The sequence below is a fragment of the Cibotium barometz genome, chromosome 37 (genome assembly GCF_041138505.1).
Source record: "Cibotium barometz isolate CiBa-2024 chromosome 37, ASM4113850v1, whole genome shotgun sequence".
Taxonomy (NCBI): Eukaryota; Viridiplantae; Streptophyta; class Polypodiopsida; order Cyatheales; family Cibotiaceae; genus Cibotium; species Cibotium barometz.
In genome coordinates this window covers 39,155,876-39,180,053 of record NC_141082.1, presented here as the reverse complement: position 1 = coordinate 39,180,053, position 24,178 = coordinate 39,155,876, and the positions used below count along the sequence as shown (strand labels likewise).

The 24,178-nt window shown below is 38.8% G+C and overlaps 1 protein-coding gene across 1 annotated transcript; it reads left to right on the top strand.

Annotated features, from left to right (window-relative positions):
* The first annotated feature begins 3,809 nt into the window (after positions 1–3,809).
* LOC147617263 (cypmaclein-like) lies at positions 3,810–4,706 on the top strand. The gene is made up of 3 exons (XM_086776372.1): positions 3,810–3,967; positions 4,057–4,138; positions 4,247–4,706. Exons 1-3 carry the CDS (start codon positions 3,911–3,913, stop codon positions 4,426–4,428), a joined length of 321 nt encoding a protein of 106 aa, XP_086632498.1. The 5' UTR covers positions 3,810–3,910; the 3' UTR covers positions 4,429–4,706.
* The last annotated feature ends 19,472 nt before the right edge of the window (positions 4,707–24,178 follow it).

Below are 24,178 nucleotides of genomic sequence, written 5' to 3'. Positions count from 1 at the left end.
TATGGAGCCAATCATACAGTTTTAGAGCCTTGGATGTGGTAGTTTTATTTTTCGTTTGATTTTGTTTTAAAGTTTATTTGCAATAGGGCATTCTAGTTTCATCTCTTTTAAAAGAGCAAACCCTGGTTTCATAGTGATTTGCATGATTTTAGAGCCCATAAGGTTTTGATCTAGTTGTAGTAGTGAGCTAAATAATAGCCTAATAATTGTGATTAGGAGTGGAATCCACTCCAAAAACATAAGCATTAAGCTCTTTATTAGATGTGGATTAGAGTGGGATAGTTAACTTTTGTTCATGAATTTCATATTTTTCATGCATTGTTTGAATTGATATCTTAAAAGTATATAAAACTAATTAAATACAATAAGAAAACACTTAATTACTTGTATAACAATCATTAACTAGGATTATAACCTTTAATCACCCCCATCAAGTCCAAAAACACTGAAAAAATCTTTAAAATCTAGGCCAAATGAGCTCTTGGGTTGGGAGACATGATCCCAAATGAGCTCTTGGGTTGGGAGATGTGATCCCAAAGTCCCACAAAAAAGGGCATGAGACTCTAGGTTCTCAGGTTAGAAGACATAAGCCCACGCAGCCCCTAAAAAAAGATGTGAGTCAACACACATGAGCTTGGAGATGCAAGTTAACACACATGAGTTTGGAGACGCGAGCCATGAGTCTGAACACGTGAGCCATGAGTCTAGAGATGTGAGTCTAAAGGTAGGTATACCTAATATTGTACCAACCAATTATTACTACCTTAAGGACATACCTACACATATCCTTTAAAGATCTTCTTAAAGACTTGTAACCTTAAGGACATACCTACTCATGTCCTTTAAGGATTTTCTTATCATACAATCTATACTACTAGCTATAATTTTCAAGAAACATTCTTGTCATTTGTAATTATTGGGATATTAAAGTACAGTTATTGCCCAACAGTTATACAACAACCCTGCAACCTTGTCATAGGCCTAGTCCATAGAATTCTATGATCCCAGTTAGACCTATTTCATAAAAATAAAGTATATTGGCCTAGTTCATACAAAAAATGGCTGAGCCTACAGACATGAGCATGTAGACATAAGCCTGGACATATGAACCTACACACGTGAGCCTAGATATATGAGTCTAGAGATGTGAGTCAACAAACATGAATCAACATGTGTGAGTCAACACACGTAAAAAGAGAAAAAAATAAAACAAAATAAAAAACTAAAATTTCTTGAAACTTTAAAAAAATGTGAATTAAAAACATATTTTTATAACTTGAGCAGAATAGACATGTCTAAAATCAATTTCAGACCTATTTAAAAAGCACTATAGAGATTGTTTCATTGGAATACCAAAAGGGCGAGGAGTATAGTGCATGCCACATGGACATCAGTGTTGGCCCCATGGTGCACAATGTCTATTCAAGGGGGAGATGCAAGTAAGAAAAAGATTACGAAGCAATTTGTATAACAATTGTGTGCTTGCATTAAGCTAATGGCTTGTTAATTTTAGAGATGATACCTTACAAATGTTAGGGTTTTGCTGATTTTGATAGATGCATTGTGTAGGTTTTCCAAGCATGGAAATCAAACTAATAGCTCATTTTGTGCAAAAATTGTGACAGTGCAGTTTTCTGCAAAACAGGCATACGTATTCTATTGTGGACCGTGCTACATAGCACGAGTTGTTTTCTGTTCAGTCTTTGCTTCATTACAGGTAGCTTTTGCATCAGTTTCAGTTAGTGGCCATGGCTGATAACAACAATGATGTATTTCGCATGTTGTCTACTGATGATAAATTGGATGGAGACAGCAACTACCCACTTTGGGCATACATGATGCAACATGTTTTGGTTGCAAAAGGAGTGTGGAACATTGTGCAGGGTATGGATGTACGTCCAGGTTCTGTGGATGTAGGATCTGTTGAGGATGTTGCAGGTTCTAGCAGCTCTACTGTTTTGCTACTGTTTTACCCACTGCTGAACAAGCTCATTGTTGGGATGGTAAAGATACGCAGGCTCATGCCTTGATTGCACTTTCTGTCAAACGTAACATCACTCCACATATTCGTTCAGCTAAAACAGCAAAACAGGCTTGGGATATTCTAGCTGTTTTGTATGCAGGTCGAAACGAGGCAAAAATCTCTTACTTGCGTAAAGAGCTAGAATCGAAGATTATGCAGGAAGATGATGACATGAATGTTTTTCTTACTGAGATTAAAGATCTCAAGGAACAGTTGATTTCTGCAGGTGAGATTATTTCTGATCATTCTCTTGTGCAGACTATTCTTGATTCTTTACCTGAGTCATATCAGACTTTTGCTTCCACGTGGAGACTTGTTTTACTGATTGAGGACAGACTTGATGTTGTCAAGTATGATACTTTAGTCAACAAGCCCTTGCAAGAAGCGCAGTCCATGCAAAATAGGGCTAGGCAGTGTGCAGTTGATCAGGCATTTGTTGTTGCCCAGCAGAGAAGAAGTGGTAAGGCAACCCCTTCCACTGTTTCTTCTCCTATTAGCAGGTCTGTAACTTCTTCTCCTTCCACAGGTAGCAACAACAGGTCTGAGAAGGCTCTTGATAAAGGCAAGAAAAATATCAGGTGTAACTATTGTAAGGCAACTGATCATGTCATTAAGAATTGCCCTAAGCTAAAGGCTAAAGAGGTAAAGAAGAAATAGTCAAATGCAGCCACAATAGCGGATGCTTCTACAAATGCAGATTCTGCAAATGTTATGCAGGATACAGAATGGGCGTTTAGCATGTATTGCCAGTATGACCCATTTGTACATGATGCATGTTTGGCAGTTTTTGTTGACTCTGTGCAAGGAGAAAAATGTGAGCGAGGATGAGAAAAACTTGGGTTGCTCCTATGGTTGGATAAGGGTTCGAGATATGCACACTAGGTGGGCATCCACACTCGAAAACAAGCCCCATGGCTGCTGGCGTGGAAACCAGCCCCTAGCCAGCAGTGGCTGAAGAAACAATATGCCATCCCTTTGGCACACACCTAGCCACCAGTGGAGTGCGTGGGAATCGCTCTAAGGAAACCCGTTTTTTAAAGTAGGTTCAAAGCCACTGCAGTAATTTTTTAATATTAAGGCGGTTGCAGGTTTCACTGGCGTGGAAATCAGTCCAGTCACTCCACAGCGTGTAAAATTCAAAGTTGAAAGCCCTTAGTTTTAATGAAAATTGTACAGTAATATTTAATATTTTCACGGTTCACAGGACCTTTCTAGTAGTAAGGAGGCGAGAGTCGAGACCACTGACTGACTGACATCTGTGAAACGTGTCATGAGTGCTACTACTACTACTAGGGCCTAGGCTAGGAGCTGGGTGGATCCCAGCACATGGCCGGCTTGCTGGCCCAGCACGTGTGTAACAGCTGTGCAGTGTGGCCTGAAGTCCTGAACCTTTCCGTCCACCTCAGCACCTGATTGCTGAGCTGTCTCCGTGCCAACGGGACTGGCGCAGACATGGGCTCTGTGGTCTGAGTCTTTTAGATTCCACCTCCCAGCAGCAAGGTAAACCGTAGAAACTGCGTTAATTATTAGTATATATATATATATATATGGCTGCTGATGGTATTGCAATTTACGCCACCTTCAAATGCGTACGCCTCTTGGGCCGTGGCCTGCTGGCGGTTGATATTTCGAAAATTAATCATGATTGTGTATTATATTAGAGTCCGAGGCTTATAGAATAATCATTAGTGTAACCCCGGGTCGTATCTGCCATGGCCGTATCTCTTTTAGGGTGCTGTGCAACATCAGCGCCAGGTGGAAGCCATACTCTACGGCTACGTTAATTTTCCCCCCTTCCTGAACCGGTTATAAGAAACCCAAAGGGGCTGTTCATTTTCTCATGTGGCCTTTCTGACTACAGCGCTCTACACTACTACTTTTCACTAGATGGCTATCAGCAAACTGTCTAGAACTGCATTCTTCCTTCTAGCCTTGCTCTGCATGGTTGGTGTATTCGGAGTAAAATTTCATGCAAGTCATAGATAGTCACGTTATTTTAGGTTATCCCCCTGACATGTCGTATATCGCTACAGGCTTATATCGCACCTGCTGATTCTGCTGCTCATGTGAAATTAGAAGATGGACTACAAGCTGGGAGGCAATTATATGGCATGGGTAAGCGCAGTAAAATGCTCTAATGTCTGCAATTCCATGACATTAAGATTTACAATATTGCATGCACAGTAAACCAATACTGATGATCATCATCTTCTCTCTGCACAGGCTGTGGAGGTAGATGTGCGTACCGGTGCAGCAAAGCCAGTCGGGCTAAACTCTGTCTGCGGGACTGCAGCGCTTGCTGCAATGTGTGCAAGTGCGTGCCTCCAGGAACAGCCGGGAATCGTGAGATGTGCCCTTGTTACGCCAGCCTCAAGAACTCCAAGGGTGCCGGAAAATGCCCTTGAGAGAGAGTGAGACACCGAAATTAAGCCAATTTGTAGAGATCGATGTAATGTAGGTGCTGTTTAAAAACAACTCTTAATTAATAGAAATCGTATGCCTTGCTGCTTTCTAAACTCTCTTTTTAACAATTCCAAGAAAAAGCATGTTTAAGGCCTTTTGACGTAAGGCAGAAGTGTAGGTCGTAATCCAGGCTATTCAGCCTCTATAGGAAAATATGTGATGTAATTCTGCCTTCTCTCTCGAAGTAAAAAGACTCGCTGACCTTCACAGGTCAAATTAAGTAACCAATTGCCCAAAATTCTGGAATTTGAGTTATAAAATTGATTTAAGCTTTTTCAATAAAAGCTCGATAGAGGTTGCAGGTATTTCACAGCTCAAATATTATTACAATATAAAGGTTAAAAAAAAACTGAACTATTGGACCACAGTTTTCATTATTTGTGGTGTAACCACATTATTACAATAAAGGTACTTGTCATGCTAAATGTTTTTTTTTAAAAAAACTGGACTATTGGACTTGGACCACAGTTTCATTATTTGTGGTTTTACCATTGGTCACAAGCTGGTTTGTAGTGTGAATTTTTTTAGCTTGAAATTTAGAAATCAATTCGTTGTTATTTTTTGGGATGAAATTTAGAAATCACGGTTGAGATTTGTTGTTCCCTTGAAGGGCTTAAACTTACATATTATTGTAGTTATAAATTTTGGTATTTGTGTGAATTTTGATTTCTAATGATTTTTCATTTCTAATGATTTGTTAATTCAAACTTGCTTAAGCCTAAGCATTGTCTTTACATTGCCTTCAATTAAAGGGTTGAGAAAGTGTTTGTGTTGTGAAGTTATATTTTTTCAAGCAAGCAATGGTGTAACTTTGATGTGTCAATTTTATTAACATTACAATAAAAATACTTGTACCTTTTTGACAAGATGGTTTTCACAAAGCCTTTTATGATATTCGTATTCTACTTTAAATTAGTCAATTATTTAATTAGGAACTTGTCTAAATCACATACTTGAGTACCTTTTTGACAAGATGGGTTTTCACAAAGCCTTTTATGATCACATACTTGAGTACCTTTTTGACAAGATGGGTTTTCACAAAGCCTTTTATGATATTCGTATTCTACTTTAAATTAGTAAATTATTTAATTAGTAACTTGTCTAAATCACCTTTAAAATTGTAGTTGTTTGATAGGGAGAGGATAATGCATTAGGGAGAGGATAATGCTAAGTGGAAAATATTTTGATCCAGCTTAACATTGAGTTATCAACGAGCCTTTTATGATACTTGTATTTTACTTTAAATTAGTAAAATTATTTAATTAATAACTTGTATAAATCACCTTTAAAATTGTAGTTTGATAGGGAGAGGATAACGCTAAGTGGAAAATATTTTGACCCAACTTAACATTGACTTATCAACAAAAGCCTTTCTTTAACATTGAGTTATCGATCAGACGTGGATCGATGCTAAAACAACTAATCAAAACAAGGATGACTCAAATCTATGCAAGTTTTGTTTTCAAAATTTCTATTGTACATTGGTTTTATAATTAAAATATATGAAAATTGATTTAAACTTAATCCCAATGGGTTTTTCTTTATTCTAGTCCATAGAAATACACTAGAATGTTGTTTTCCATGTAGGCATTGATGTGGATGACTTTTGACTAAGTATCGTAACTTGAGTTGTCTCAACTATCAAGATTTCTTGAATTTATATCCAAGGCAAGTTACATGAGCATATAATTGGGATATAGATTTTAGCATCTATTATTTTCTAGGATAGCATTAACAAAAGTCACAAGCCTTGTGGAATATTTTGAGAAGAATTGTCGAATATTTTGAGAAGAATTGTCTAGTGTGATAAGTCTCCCAAGAAATGAATGTCATACACACAAACTTAGAAGAAGACACTTTGGAAAACAATGATAGATTAGTCGGAAATATTCAAGGATAGGTTAAAATGACTCACAAATTTTGGTTACAGTTTTATGTCTACTCAACCACCATGTTGTATCTTTTTCAACTCCTAAGTAGGTAGATAGAACTTTTCTTCAAAGCTTATAAGCTTCTCTAGATACACAACAATCATATTAAAAAGTGGTCATTCAAAGTGGAGTGAATATACTTGGCATATTGAAACTTTTCAATGCTCTTACTAGTACAAAGATTAGTAAGGTATGGAATACAATGAATAAAATTATTAACCACTTGTTAGATTAACATAGTTTCACTCGTGTAAGGTGAGCCTTATCTAATCATTGTTGAACAATGAATAAAATTATTAACCACTTGTTAGATTAACATAGTTTCACTCGTGTAAGGTGAGCCTTATCTAATCATTGTTGAAATTTATCTTATTTTAGTAATTACAATAATTGAATTCATATTACAAGGCTTAGATTAGATTATGATCTGATTGATGGGATTATTGATCTTTTTTTTTTTTGTGATCCAAGTTCTTGTGAGGATTGAATCCTTGATCTAAAGGTAGTAAATTTGTAAATGACCATGAAACTTGGGTTATCATCTAATTAAGATAATTAGGTAAGTGATTATGTGCATTTATGTTTGCTTTTGAATCTTATCTTCAAGTTGAAAATTGGTGTCTAATTTTAGGATGATTAGAGAGATTATAAATCATTATTATTGATTTTTAATTACTTTATATCATATTGAATCTCTTGTATATATTATATAAGCTTATGATTATGCATTATTCGTGCTTCAATAATTAGTGGCTTTGTATGGGTGAATCAAGAAGATGGTGTGTTGTTTTTTCTTGGTTTGAAAATTTTACATTCTATCTATCAATTGGAGATTGCTATTGGCTTTATTATTTTGGAGTGGTGATTTGCGGGAGTGTGGTGAAGCGTCTTCATCTCTCATTTGACTACAAATGAAGGGATTAAGTCTCAAGGACTTGGTATTTTCGACCTTTATTCTTTTGTTATCTTTCATCTCTCATTTGACTACAAATGAAGGGGTTAAGTCTCAAGAGCTTAGTATTATTGATCTTTATTCTTGTGTCATCTTTTTAAAATTCTTGTGTATCTTTTATTCAATTGGTAAATTGCTTTTTTTTTAATTTGTTCATTACAAATGATTGTTGATTACTAGTCTTTTGTCTTAAATTGTTATTGATTGTCGATTTTATGATATAATTGTTGGAAATCATGGATCTAGGACTAGGCTAGCTTATGGAGGCTCAAACATAATGCTAAACATGATTATAAACAAATGACAAAAGCAATACAAAGCAACACAAGATGCACTTACTTGACCAAGAGATTGTGTACTTGAGAATGAATTGTTGTGTTACATTACATTGAAATGACCCTTTATATAGGTCCAAGTACCATATGGGCTTTGCCTTTGCATGTGGGATAACTCCTAGCCTTCACCACATTCATCCACATCCCTTTGACCTTGTCTATGATATGACATAGATCACTTTTTCTAACACCTTTCCTTGATCATGGCATATCATAATGCCCTTCCTTGCTTCTAACATTACATGAAAGAAAAAGCTTAACTCATAAGGAGTATAGCTCTACAGTACATAAAAGAAATTAGCATCGCTCATAGGGAGCATAGCTTCTACATTGCGAAAAGAAAATGACATGACATGAAAAACATTCCTCTCCCATACCCCATCATCATCATAGCATCATCATCATCTGTCATCATTTGTTGGTCATGGAGATCCAACTCCCCATCAATCCCCCCTTGAGGGCTACATGGCCTACTGAGAGATATTGTGAGCATCATAAAAACACATAACCTACATCATCGGTGGTTAGAGGTGTCCATACATAAACATTTGGGTAAGAGAGGGCATAATTCATTCGTCATTATGACATGTGAGCCATGACATAATAATCAACATAGACAGCATCTTGTTCATCTTCATTGACATCTTCGTCTTTGTCTCCATCCATTTTTGTGTCTTCATCTGCATCTTTATTTTTGCATAGCATCTTCTTCGTCCTGACATTGCACATAGACTGTGCGTGCATTCCCATCCTTGAGGCATCTTCATAATGCATAGAATTTTCCAAAAAGAGGTAAAAGAACATCCTTCCTTAAGTGCCATATGAACAACCTCTTAAAGGTTTTTAAACCTTAGTCTCAAAAGAGAGAATAAATCCTTTATTTTCAAATGAAAACGGCCAGATTTTATTTATCCGGCGGTTGCTGCGCTGATTTCGGATCTGTCAGGAGCTCCACGCTGATTTCGGATTTGTCAACTGCATCGCTTGCTTCTCTTCAAGCACTCCCTCTGTTTGTCCTCACTAAGAGCTATGCAACCCAGTCGCCGCCGTCAGCAGCCACCACAGTAAGTCCTCACGTCTGCTGCGGCTCTCCTCTCTCACACCTGCGGCTGCTGCCACCTTCTCTGTGCCTGCTGCAGATCACCCCCGAGGCGTCCTCCTGGCACAAGGCAGCTGCTACACTCCCCGACGTCTCCTTGCAGAACCTCAGCAAGCCGGTCCCTTCTTCCAAGCGACCCTTTAACTCTTTTCACCTCCTCGCTGCCGTCAGCTTCTCCCGTTGTTGTCTACGCTGCTATCTGCTGCCTCTTGTACTGTCTATTCTTTAGATGCTCACTTCTTTGGATTTGCTCGTTGCCACTTGAAAAATGGTGAGCTCCACTTCCTCCTTACCGCCTACAGTTTTGGCTTTGGCTGTATCTAAGCTTTTGGCGCATTCGTTGCTGCTCACACCTTCAACGCGCCTGGTCCCTTCTGCCTATACTTCTTGGGACGGGCCTCCTCGTCCTTCACAAGCCACAGCTATTCTGCTGTTGATGCGGCCAGCTACTTGCGCAGTGCTGCCTTCTTACTATGGCCTTTGTAGCCTCTTCTTTGGTAGTCTAAAGGGCTCTAAACTAAAGAGACCAACACAATAATCCTAATGAAAGAGATTAGTGCTAATGATGTGAAAAAATACTAAGCTAAGCTAAGAGAGATAGACCTAAGCTATTGGAGAGCTGAACCTACCAGATCCCTAATGGTGCAAAGACTAATGCAATAATTTTGTTATTCCTTCTTCTCAATGGCACTTCCTTTTACGGGCACCATATTGAAGAGAAATGGCAAAACAACTAAACTAAGCTAAGCCATAGCCTGCCAGGCTCTGATACCATGTTGGAAATCATGGATCTAGGACTAGGCTAGCCTATGGAGGCTCAAACATAATGCTAAACATGATTATAAACAAATGACAAAAGCAATACAAAGCAACACAAGATGCACTTACTTGACCAAGAGATTGTGTACTTGAGAATGAATTGTTGTGTTACATTACATTGAAATGACCCTTTATATAGGTCCAAGTACCATATGGGCTTTGCCTTTGCATGTGGGATAACTCCTAGCCTTCACCACATTCATCCACATCCCTTTGACCTTGTCTATGATATGACATAGATCACTTTTTCTAACAATAATTAAGAGAGTAATTAGGATTTTTAATTCTCATTAACGAATTAAGTTGTGTTGATAATTATGTAAATTGGTAAGATTGTATCAAATAATATGATGAATTCATCATCTCATTTATTTTTATTTTTTATTTGAATATATGTAAAGAGTACTAAATAGGTGTGTCTATTTTCTAAGTGAGTTTTAATTAAGGTAATTGGTTAATTTAAAATAAGTTGTATTGTTGAGAATCATGGATCACTTTTTTAATTATAATTAACTTTTTAATAAAATATTAATCTTACTATAATGAAAGCACAATTAACATGACTAATTTAAAGTGGGTGATATCTAAGTGAACTCATAATGATGAGTATGTACAATAGATTTAAGCATAATTAAGTTATAAGATTAAGTATTGTACTCATAAAGAGGCATGAGATGTGTGCAAGTGATATGATTTCATTGCTTGAAATGGTTTTCTCTTATATGAGGAGGTACATCCTTGGGCTTGTACATCAATGTGGGATATATCCCTTTGCTCATGTGATTTCATGCTATGCTTTGCACTTTTTTGGCTACTCTTTCTCACTTCCTACCTCTTCCTTGTGCTTTTTGGCATCACATTTCTCAACACCTCTCTTGGTGCTAAATCTTTGGGCTACTCAAGGTGGTCGGATGCGAGGTTTTACAACATATTTTCACTCCTCTTGATGGTGACTCGATCTATCTTTGAGGCCTAGAGGTCATTTCTAAGGGTGAGGTCTCCCCCTTCATAGGAGAGGACCTCTAGGTTATCTCTAAGGTGGTCGGATGCGAGGTTTTACAGCATATTTTCACCCCCCTTGATGGTGACTTGACCTATTTTTGAGGCCTAGAGGTCATCTCTAAGAGTGAGGTCTCTCCCTTGCTAGAGACGTGACCTATCTTTAAGGTCTAGAGGTCTCTTCTAAGAGTAAGGTTACAAATTTTGGCTATTTTTTTTTACCTTGGCTACATCATTGGTGCTAGAGGGTAGGATACACACTTTTTGTAAGTAGGATTTTCTTTACAATTTTTTTGTTTGTTTAAGAAGTGGGTAATGGTTGGTAGATCCTTTGTTGCTTCTTTCATGCTTCATTTTGATGTTAATGTCTTCTTCATCGTTGTTGGCTCCTTTGGCTTGCTGCATGCTTTATTTCAATGTTGATGTCTTCTTCATCATTATTGGCTTCTTTGGCCCGCTTGTACATTAGTTTGATTGTTCTTTATGAAGGTTTTTGCAAATGCTTGATTTTGGTGAACATTTTGATGGATATTTCAATGCCCAAGTTTATGAATACCATGCCAATCCAAAAAAATATCTTAGAAAAACATGCTAATGTTTGGTATCTCCTTGCTTCATGCACTGCATGTGAATGGACTCTTAAAAGAGGATAAGGGTCATTCAACCTTAGGGATTTTTTAATCATTACACACACACACACACACATATATATATATATATATTGTGGCCGTCGATTGTCGATTGCCTCACTTGCCTTCAGCTTTCCAACGTAGGCCCCTTCTCGCCTGTGAATGGCTGACTTCTTGCAATGGCTCGAGAACAGTAGAGGTCGCTCTATGGTTTATGTTAGTAAAGACAGCCTGAGTATCCAATGCGATGAGCTTTGGGAAGTCAGATTTTCGACCGAATTACAATGCCAGCGGGAGGGCACTTCACCACCTCAACTTTCTGCCAACACTACCCATCATCTTCACCACCGAAAAAGGAGCGTAGTCCTTAGAGCCTCCTCTTTTTCATCCTCTTTTCTCTGTAGTGGATGAGCTGCTGTAACCACTTCCTGTTGCCCAAAGTCTCGGAGGTCTAGGAACTGTAGATCTTAAACTCAAGCCCTCTTCTCATATTCTTTTGCTCATTGTTGTAGCATTTTGTTGCATACTACTATCTTAGGTGCTCCCACAAATGCCGCCTCTTGATGGTCAACTTTTGACAGCGCTTTTAATACCACCCTCTACCTTTCTAGCATAGTTTTGTAGGCTTTTTCACCTTTGTGGGTACAAAGAACTTAGCAATACCAGCATGCTTAGAGACCTTATACGAATGCTTCACTTGCACTAGCTTCTAGCTTTTTTTAGCTACACAGAGACATTCCAAATGAAGCTTGCTCTATAACTTATTGTGTTATGTAGGGCTTCTCACTTTTAGCTCTACACAATGAACACTCTTTCTCTCACACTAATAAAACCCAAAATGTGGAGAAAGAAAAAAGCAAACTTAGAATCCCAACCAGCCAAGAAAGTAACCCTAATCACTTAAGCTAATGGAGAGCCTCACCCTAGCTTTGATACCATGTTGAGAATCATGGATCAAGATCTTCTAATTACAATCAACTTCCTAATGAGATGCTAATCTTACTCTAATAATGAAAACATAATTAACATGACTAATCTAAGGTGGGTGGTGGTAATACCTAAGTGAACTCATGATGATGAGTATGTGCAATAGACTCAAGCACAATTAGGTTACAAGATTAAGTCTCATACTCATAAAGAGGCTTGAGATGTGTGCAAGTGATATGATTTCATTGCTTGAAATGGCCCCTTTTTATATGAGGAGGTACACCCTCGGGCTTGTACATAAATGTGGGATATATCCCTTTGCTCATGTGGCTTCGTGCTATTCTTTACACTTTCTTGGCTACTCTTTCTCACTCCCTACCTCTTCCTTGTACTCTTTGGTACCACATTTCTCAACATGTATCAGGATTAAAAATTGTGACTATGCAACATAGTCAGTTTTACAATATGTTTGTATGATTTTTCATGTTTCTTGATTGAAGTTGTAGCATGTATTATAGCCTTAGGACATATTATTAGCCTATAGAAATGGTTATAGAATGTCTTTGTCTTAGGTGTATGGGCTCAAAGGTTTAATTATGTAAGCATGTATAAGAATTGAATCTAGTATGTATAGGGATTGCCACCAAATATATTAAATGTTGGCATGCATGAGTTGTTATTTAGGAGATCTAAAATTCTATTATGAAATTGATGATTATATGATTAGGGTAATTGTGTGTAAGCTTACTAGGATGTAAGAATTGGGGCCTATATAGAATAGAGAAATTAGATCTACATGTGAATTCTTTAGAGTACTTAAGAATTGAATCCATGATCATTAGAAACTCAATGGAGTCTTCTTGGGCCCTTTAATTTGCCATGAGGTTATGGAAACGTTTAACTTTTTGACAAATAGGAGCCCGCCATGTAAGCAAAAACCATTGGTTTGTAAGAGAGGTGTAAGAGTGGTCAAAGGGTGCACTTTTTCCCCCAAAAAGGGGGGGGGGGGGGGGGGGGGGGCAATTTTACAATTTTCGAACCTCCATAACTTCTACATACAAGCTCCGATCTGAGCGGAGATTACAGATCCGTGATCTACGCATCAAGAGCTTTCCATAGATATGTTACATGATATGGTTTTATCCGCTAGATTTTAAATTCCATTTTCCCCCCCAAATTCAAATTCGAATAAAGTAGCCGTTTTGAAGCTTCAAATTAGAAAACATTTCTTCTTAAGAGAAAAGGTTTGACTCCCTTAAACTGCCAAATAAAAGGGCCCAAGAAGACTCCATTGAGTTCCTAATGTGTTAGATTAATTTTTTTGCTGACAGAGTTCTTTGTGGTTGGTTTGGGAGTCAGGTCAGGTTTGGTTGGGTTGCTCTCAAATCCTTATCTTGGGAATTCTATAAATGAATTCTATAAGGTTAATTTTAAGCATGGAAGAGAAAAAATCAAGGCATTGGTATGTGTTCTTTGTAGTCTTATTAAGATTAAATGATTGATATAGTCTTTCTTGTCTTATTTGTATGATGATTTTATAAGTGTGATAAGCAGGATAAGAACCTATTTTTCTTAAACTTTGACAATGAAATTGTATAGTCATTGTGTTTTGATCTTGGGTGAGGGATAAAATGAGGAAAAGTCTAATGGGTGATTCCAGTTCAAAACAGGTTCCACAAGCTTCCAAAACGTCCATTTTGACTTGGCCCAAGTCTCTAACAGAGGTTCTGTACAAAGAATCTAAGAGACCCACCTCTTAGCCAATTCTTTGTTCTTTTGCCTCCCTTTGCTCTGATCCATTCAAGCCTTCTCATACAACACAACCCTTATGTCTACAGGAGTCCACTCCACTGCAGTCTAGTCACCTTTTCTCTCTAGTAGCTGCTGGCCACTCTCTCTCAGAGAGTCCCACCCAAGAAATCAATCGTGCCTCTTGAACTTGCGTCACCGCCTCAACTTCCTTCTAGATTGATGCACCTCCCTTGTTCCTTGGTTGCCCATGCTCTTGCTATTTTCATTTGTGCACCTATTTGAATACACCTAGCTGCCACGTTGTTTTCGCCACCCTGGATTCACCACACACGATCTTTTACACATTTTACATATGTACACATCGGGTTTGGGAGGGTTCATGGATTCACCTCACATATGTGTGGTGGCTGGGTGATGGCCTCTATACACCACCCGTAGGCACACAAGAAGAAGACACAATGGGATCAGAACTGGGGGAAACTAAAATCCCAGCTCCAAGGGCAGTAGTCAACCTAGCAACTATCCCCATCCCTCCAGCAAATTGAGAATGGGACACTTCAACACCCTCCCAACCTCCCTTTTTGATGCATCTACCTCCTCCAGCTATCCTTCCATGTCAACTCTCACCTCCAAAAGCTCTGAACATACACATATTAGCCTCTCTTGACCACACATGACATCTAGCTAACCAAAATCACTCCCAGCTGACGCAAAAAGGGTTGGATTTTGATTCTGAAGTCCACCTCTTGACCTCAGTCCAAAACAAATCCTCTAGGACCCTTTGATGTCCTCTAGGTCAGCTGACCTTACACACACATCCTTAGGATCTTCCTGGACTCTCTTTGCCAACCCTCTTTTGACCCTTCTCTAACTTAAGAAGATTGGATTATGCCTCAGCAACAATTGGACGCAAAACCAACTGACTCCGAAGCCTTTACACAAAAAGAATATTTTCCACAAGTATCCGCAGATTCTCTATGGCCTTCAGGTTACACTCATCTTGAAAGGATATCACACTATAAGCCCTCTGCTAACTGCAAATGAATCCTCCACTCATAAAAACACACTAAACTAATAGTTAACGTAGATTTCCTCTCCTCTATGTTTGCTAACACTTCTAGACCCTCAAATCAATCTATCCTTGCAAGGATCCAACCATGTGGACATTCAACTGACACCACTTTACTCACTGCTGCCACCACAGAAGTTCCATTTAGACCATAAACCAATCTTACTATTGATTGCTAATAGATGACACTCAGCTAAGGCTCACAAACACTCCTCCCAAACTCAAATAGGCCAGGGTAAGCCCCCTACATCATCAACTGATCATTCTAATGTCCAACTGACACACAGAACTAACTCTATACCATCTCTACAAATTCTAACTCAAAATTAGTTCACTAATCTTCTATTGATGCATACAGTTTCACCATCATCATAATCTCAATTAAACACACTAAATCATCTCAACTAGAATATCAAAGAAAAAGATGAGACCCAAACTCTGTCTACTTCAAATAGATAAAACGTAGCAAGGTCTCAATAGCCCTCAGGCTTGGGGCTCAAAGAAAATACATGAAAACATAGAAAACTTCTAGGGTTCTTCTCTGATAAACCCCAACAACAACTCTTCATAGCTTAATCTTTATCCATGATGAACCAGCTTTTAACTGACGGGGACAACAGGAACAGTCGAACAAGGTATGATTCGGGCCACGTATCTAACAAAGGCATTGCTCAGAAGCTCTAGGGAACACACATCCTAGAAGACTCTCGCCTTCAGCTCTCCCTCCGCTCTGGCACAAACAAACCTTCTCTTTTGTCTATAAACCATCAACCACCTGCAGAGCAGGAACTCACTTCACTGCACTCTCATGTCTTCTCAGCTCTCTGGTGGTCTCTCAAGCCCACCCCCTCGTATCCATCTTCCAGAAACTATCTTTCCTACCGTCTTTAACCCATCGTGTTGCCTTTGATTCTAACAGAAACCTGCACCGCCCATATCCTCGTGGTCGCGATACACTTGCTATTTCCATTTATGCACATGCATTTATATCTTTGGCTGCCACACGTTTTTTCGCCACCCTAGATTAACTATACTCCATCATATATACACCTCATCCAGCTATCCATCAGGTTTGGGAGGGGCCTCACACTTACAAAGACAAAGACAAAGACAACGGCAAAAGCAAAGGTAAATATGAGATGGAAGCTAATATTGTTGATTCAGATTGGTCCTTTTAGTTTCTTTGTGAAGAATTTTCTTTGTGGCACTAACTGCCTATGAGATTCCTTGATCTACACACCCTGCATGGTATGTGTGTAGATCAAGAGAGGGTGTTGAGAACAGGTTGATCTACATCCATTACTTAGTGTGTATCCATGGGTTTAATACATTATGCTTAGGCCCATGGGCTAAGGTGTAAACATGGGTTTAATACATTATGCTTAGGCCCATGGGCTAAGGTGTAAACATGGGTTAGCTTGTAACCCATGGTCATTGGCCAACATTCAAGGCACCTCTTCTAGGTGGCATGAGAGGGGCAAGTGGGGGCAAGTGGGTGTGATCTAGGTGCCTCCCTTCATAGAGCCTATAAAAGCATGGTTTCTACACCTTCTCTAGTGCGTGAGAGCTCTAACGTTCTTGTGTGCACTTTGCGTTTAATCCAATCTTAGTGTTACTTTGTGAACCTTGGCTCTTGTCACCATTTTGGCTTCTTATTGAGTACTCTTTCATTTCCATGTGTTGAGTAGCTACATGACATGTGTTAAGTCTTTTTGCTACTTATTGAGTGTTCTTCAACTTAATCATTTGTTGATGTATAACTTAGTGTTGTCACAAGCTATCACTATATCTATTGGGTGATTAGCTTGCTAACTAAATGACTCCAACAATGTGATCTACAAAGATATATATATATATATATATATATATATATATATATATATATATAGAGAGAGAGAGAGAGAGAGAGAGAGAGAGAGAGGAGAGAGGAGTTAGAGAGAGAGAGAGAGAGTATTGAGTATAAAAAATAACTAAATCTTAAATGATGTCAAGTGTCAAGTGTCTTAAATGGTCCCACATTCTTATTATGAATACTAATTGGTCATAAAATTCTTATCCTCTTAAATTCTTTTCATTCCTTTCCAAAAATCTGTCAATCCAAAGAATAAGGTCTAATAATATAGACTCTTAAATTTTGAATTTTTGATATGTTTCTCTGGGAGGAAAAAATGAAATTGAAGTTTACATCCTCTTTGTATTACAGGTTTCATCCTCTTTGCTACTATGTTTGTTCCTCCTTGCTCAAGTCCACCACATTTTGCTCAACTCTTTCCTTCACTTTCGCTCCTGTAATAAGGCATGGACCTCTCTATCTTCCATGGGTTTACATTGATTTTATAAAATGAGGAAACTCTTTTTAGATCCCATGGGTAGTACTTAGTAATCAAAGCAATGGATTTGCAGTGCAAATGTTTTGATAGAGAAGCTAATCCAATCTCTCCAAACTCTTAATGTTTGCAATCAATGGTTAGGCAAGGACAATCGAGTGCCTTTAGTCCTTGGGAATACATCCTCTCATGCTAAATATTTTGTGTTTGATATGGAGCTCTTGGATAGGTACCTTGCGAGACAAAGAGTAAGATTGACTCCGAGATTTGAAAAACTCATACTAGACTCATAGTCAACAACACCAATAATGGTAATAGATTACAGTAGTAGCATAAACAAATTTGGAGAAATCCCATACGTATATGACAGTAATAATGTGGCATGCACTGACAATGACCTAATTTTACTAATGATAAGCATGGAACAAATCTACAATAGTCATTAACAATGTCGGATAAGACTAGTGGACCCATGTAAAGTTTCATGGGGTTATGCAAAACAACCATTGTATTGGTGCGTTTAAGTGTCAATATACTATTTATGTAAGTTTTATAGTAACTACACAACAAAATCATTTGCATGGCTTGGTTAGTGAACATAAGTTAACCATATGCAAGTTAATAGAAATTATGAACATATTGTGTTGTTTTGTAGCCAAGTTATCACATAGAGTTCCTAGCATAGGGATTTTAACTAAGGTTACGGTTGTAGTGTTTGCAAGACACCTCTCTCAATTACATAGCATGTTGTGAGGCATGTGTATACTATTGTATGCTAGGAAATTCGCATTCAATGTGGGTGATGATATGGGTTTCATAGCCATGCGGTTCAAAGACGCACATCACAAGAAGCCATCAAGAAAATCAAGGAGCTTGTTGAAGAAGTAGTTTCCAACATGAATTCCTTTTGCCCACGAAAGATTTAAATGTGCATTGTAAAGTGGCCTAATGTCGTGGTGGTTAAAACACATAATGAAGCATGGAAGAAAATAAGCCAGAGTTGTCTGATTTCTCCTCAGATGCATCTATGTTTTCAAACAAATAAGCTACGTAGTGTTTTTTAAACATCTCCAAGGTGGATATATCTTTTCTTTCATGTCGCAATTTAGCATCTAAATTTTGTGTAAGAGGTTCAAGAGAATGGTCAAGATGTCAAAGCAAGGTGGGCGTGCACAAGGACCATAGTCAAGTATACTAGAGTTAAAGAAGCAATGTGCCTATGAGTTCTTTCATTTCCAGTGCAAGCCGCTGAGGAACATGAATGATATTATTTTTTTAAGATGTCAACAACTAAGCCTGCTTTTGGAGTGGATTTGGTCATGGATTTGATTAACCAAATGTATTAAACTGGCAATGGATATTTGGAGAGGGCATGGGTTTTCTTTGATTGTGTGCAGAGAGTTCACCACTATGGTTGTTCACGTGTACGATCCCAGGTGAGGGACATAAGAAGTGATGTGAATGTTTATGGCTTTTAAAAAACTAATATTATTTGGAGATGCAGTGTGCAGGAGCTCATGACATTTACGCAAGATGAAGGAGGAGGATACGGATGCACAAGTACTATTCTAAGGAATGATAAATGAGGTGGTGAATCACACCACTACTATTGAATCTCCCAATTTAATAGCAACAAGAACATTGGTCAAAGAAACAATTGTTGGAATACCAATGCATCATGTTCCCATGTGGCAGGCATGACAACAAGATAGTACAATGAGAACATCACCCAATAACCATCACAATAATTAGATGATAAAAGCTTCCATCAGCTACAGTATGTGACAAAGAATAAACCTCAAAATGTTTCTGGTGGTCGATGTCTATAGTTTAACCATCAAGATAATGAGGAGGCAAATCCACCTATTGACACCAAGGCATCCAAAGGGTCGGGGAGGTTGAGATTCATGATACTATGTAGGCAATCCAAGACACGTACTAACAACAGAATTGCATGCCAAGCATGGTTAGGCAAGCAACTATAAGAAACCCACATGTACTAACAATAGGGTTGCCCACATGTACTAACAATAGGGTTGCATGCCAAGCATGGTTAGGTGGGCAAGCAGGTAAGTGCAAGAAACCCATGTGGGAAATTCCACACATATACTAACAACAACATTGCATTCCAAGGATGGTTAGGTAGGCAAGTAGGTAAATGCAACAAACCCATCAAGTAATCAAGAAAAGGAGTTCCAGCATTGAGATTCTATAGCTTACGAGAATGGAATAGTGGAAAAGAGAGGCAATTCATGTGGTTTTACAACACTAGCATAGCCCACACACAGAGAATATGCACAAGATCACAAATGATCTAGTGAGGCCAATGTCCATGTGGGCAGTTTCAAAGGGAACTAATCTAACAAAGACAAAGGTAGCCACACTAGAGAGGGCAAGATGAGGCTACAATAAAGAGGATTAACAACACTAGCATAGCCCACACACAGAGAATATGCACAAGATCACAAATGATCTAGTGAGGCCAATGTCCATGTGGCCAGTTTCCAAGGGAACTAATCTAACAAAGACAAAGGTAGCCACACTAGCGAGGGCAAGACGAGGCTACAATAAAGAGGATTAACCATGCCTTATCATTATCATGCACCATTGTGAGACGAAAAGGGTGAATAAGAAACTGGAGCATGAGATCTTTATAATGGAGACAAGTAATTCTACCATGATTAGAGGTGAAAGATATGATGTCACTATTGCAAAACACCCCAGTTACACTTGCCAAAACTTTCAGATAAGGGTAGCTAGAGGACATGCATTCGTAGCATGCAAGAACCTATACTTTAAGTATAGGTGCTTGCATGCTACGAATTTAAGTATAAATCTTCTGTTTACCCAGAGATTTAAGTATCTTTAAATCTTCTGTTTACCCAGAGAGAGAGAGAGAGAGAGAGAGAGAGAGAGTTTCTTTGTTTAAAAAATTTGCATAGGTAGATAGAAAAACACTACTATTTCTTGAAGAACATGTCCAAGATAGGAGAGAGAGAGAGAGAGAGAGAGGAGGAGAGATATAGATATACATATATGTGTGTGTGTATATATATATATGTGTGTATATATATATGTGTGTGTGTGTGTGTATATATATATATGTGTATGTATATATATATATATATATATATATATATATAGAGAGAGAGAGAGAGAGAGAGAGAGAGAGAGAGAGAGAGAGAGAGAGAGAGCCAAAAGGAGAGAGTAAAGAGGAGAGAGGGATAAAGAATAAGAGGAGAGATATAGATATATAGAGATAGAGAGATGTAGATGGAGAGAGATAGAAAGATATTTGAAGATGGATAAAGAATAAGAGGAGAGATGTAGAGAGAGAGAGAAGAAGAAGAAGAAGAAGAAGAAGACAAAGAAGAAGAAAAGGGGAGAGAGGGGCAACGACATAGAGAGACGAGAAAGAGAAATAAGAAGAGGGAAGAGTGAGAGTGAGAGTGAGAGGAGAGAGAGAGAGAGAGAGAGAGAGAGAGAGAGAGGAAAGAGGAGAGTGGAGTCATGAGGGCTGGGCTAGGAGAGAGAGTGAAGTGGAGTAAGGGGTTGGTCTAGGAGGAGAGAGGAGAAGGGGAGAAGAGAGAGATGATAGAGGTTATAGAGAGAGTGTTGTTATAAAGAAAAGCTCACTCTAAAAATCCCACTTCACACCCATCTCCCCTACATAGGGGCATTGCCGATGCACATCACGTGCATATTTCACTACACGCATCACACGTATCTCATGAGACACACTATAACTAACATCATCAATGCCAACCCTCTAGATACATCTCTACATGGGGGGGGGACCATGGCGGGCATAAGTGTGGCCTATGGTATGAATCACCTAAGAATACTCAACCTTACAAGTACCTCCAAAGAGCTTTAATGCATGCAACCTCTACTTGACTCCAATTCAATACCAACAATGATTGAAACACATTGTTCAAAAGTTGGAGGCATACCGCATAGAAGCACAAAGATAGCTTCTTCTTCTGAGATTGTAACCCCTGCTCCAGACACCTAAGATCATTTATATGAGTGGCAGTGGATGTCTTTTCAGATTTTTCTAACCTATAGAGACACTTCTTGAGAAACAGTTGTGCTGCTGCATTGGTCTGACAAAAAATAGCTTTTAGTCGAAGAAGCCAACCTTCATGAGCACTAGATGCTAAGCTGACTTGATGTATTTGATTATCGCTAAGACCACTTATGATGAATGATAAGGCCTTTTCATCATTTTCTTCCCATTTTTGTACTGCCTCCGGATTTCTTGTTATGGGTTTCCTCTCAGTCCCACTTTACAAGACCCCATAGATCTTTATCTAGTAAGGCCATTTGCATTTTGATGGCCCATGTGTGATATTTTGTGCCATCAAAATGGTCATTTCTATCAAAGAACCGACCTTGGTGACTTGGCATTTTGCCACAAAGTCCCTCTCTAGCAAAAATACCATTTGTAGTTTGAGGGTTATTACAAATATGTTGCTTTCACCCAACTTCACTAGGCACCTTCCCCATATAGATGCATATTTTCACATAGAAAAGGTAAAAATCCCATACTTTTTTGTTAAATGGTAGTAGTGAGATTTGTTTCATTTTTTAATTTTGGTTTCTTTGATTTTTATCTTTTTGCTTTTGCGGCTACTTGACTCACAAGAACTAGGCATAGAAGAGTCCTTTATAGAAATAGGACTTTGTTACATAGGTTGGTGATGTTCCCAAAAGAAAATATTACCCCACAAAGATTTTGATGAGTCATAGCCCACAAAGCATTAAATGAGTGATGAACCACCTTAGAAGTGATTAAGTTCAACATCCTTCGGAAGGGAAACAAGCTTGCCAACTGAAAAATAGTAGCACCTTCGTGTCAGTTGCTGCAGCGCACCTGTAGTCACGTGGGCAACACGTAATTGCTATTCTCAGCTTGTGCAAATGTCAAGACGCGTTGTCAGTAGCTCATCACAGGTTCAAAAGCCTTCTCCTCTTCAGTCGATGCAGACTCGTCTTCTCCTCTGCTTCGACTACAGAAGGCGTATCTCAACACTCTTCAGCAGTCGATGCAAACTCGTCTGCAGAAGGCGTTGCTGTAGAATCAGCTAGAATATGCAACTGACATACACACAGTAGAGGGTTGAAGTTGCACAGGAGGCCAATGCTGCTGAAGCTTCATGCTTTGCAGCAGTCAGAGGTTGTCGCTCTGAAGAAGGCTCTCCAGTCAGTCACTGAAGTGTCCAGGAGCTCACATAGTAGAGAAAAAAACTTGTTGTTAACTACAAGGAAGACTTGACGTTGCACGTAGTCTCACAATGTGAGAAACACCATGGTGATGCTGGGCGACCTGCAGAGATAGCCGTTGTGTAGTTGTAGATAGCTACCTTTGAGTTGTTAATCACCAATATCTTCACACAGAGTTTACTAGTTATGGTAGGACGCCTCCTTCACACAGAGTTTGCTGATTTATGGCAGGGTCAGGGCTGCTCACTTGCAGTTTAGCTCTTTCTCTCTTCTTTCACTTACTTGAAGAAAGTCTCACTCCTCTCTCTTACTCACTTAGTACAAAGTCTCACTTCTCACAAAGTTATGTAGCTCCTCCTCTTAATGCTTCCTCGCACACATGAATAAGAAGTGCTTATATACATCTACAAAGTCTCACTTCTCACAAAGTTATGTAGCTCCTGCTCTTAATGCTTCCTCACACACATGAATAAGAAGTGCTTAAATGCATTCACAAGAAAATATGTGTTAGTACACTCTTGAAAGGAAATCGCGCTCTCATAGTGATGCCACTCTATGAGATAAGAGATTTTGGAAACTCATGCATTAAACAAATGTTAGCTCAATAATGGTATCTCATTCAACAAATGGACAAGAATTTCCATTTCAAACACAAAGATTAGAAACCACACAAAGCTAGAGTTAGTGAAAAACAATGTTCACACACAAAGATACCCTCCCTCAATTAATGATGAAAATGAAGGTTCACTCACAAAGATTCCCTTTCTCAACTAATGATTGAAAACACTCCAATGGCAAAGGAGCTCTGATACCAGATGTTGGAGTCACTCAGTTAGCAAGCTAATCGCTCGCCAATAGATGTAGTGATATCTTGTGACAACACTAAGTTATACATCAATAAATGATTAAGTTAAAGAACACTCAATAAGTAGCAAAGATACTTAACACATGTCATGTAGCTACTCAACACATGGAAGTGAAAGAGTACTCAATAAGAAGCCAAAATGGTGACAAGAGCCAAGGTTCACAAAGTAACACAAAGATTGGATTAAACACAAAGTGCATACAAGAATGCTAGAGCCTAGAGCTCTCACACACTAGAGAAGGTGTAGAGACCATGCTTTTATAGGCCCTATGAAGGGAGGCGCCTAGATCACACCCACTTGCCCACTTGCCCCTCTCATGCCACCTAGAGGAGGTGCCTTGAATGCTAGTCAATGACCATGGGTTACAAGCTAACCCATGGTTTACACCTTAGCCCATACCTTAAGCATAAATGTATTAAACCCATGGATGCACTCTAAGTAATGGATGTAGATCAACCTATTCGCAACACACATCTCCCATGAAGGGGAGACATTAGCGCCCCACTTGGTCCATGCGGGGGAGACCCTGGAACCCCTCTAGGCCCATATGTTCAATTGGTCTCTTTTGGAAGGCTTTCCACCCACCTGGATAGCCCATATCATCACACCCATCTATAAAGCCAAAGATCCCATGGAAATCAATAATTATAGGACCATTATGATGGGCCACCACACATTGGCCAAATTTTATGGGTCAGTACTTGAGCTGGAACTCAGCACACTAGCAGAGAGGCATGGGCATAGAGAATTAGAATAGCTAG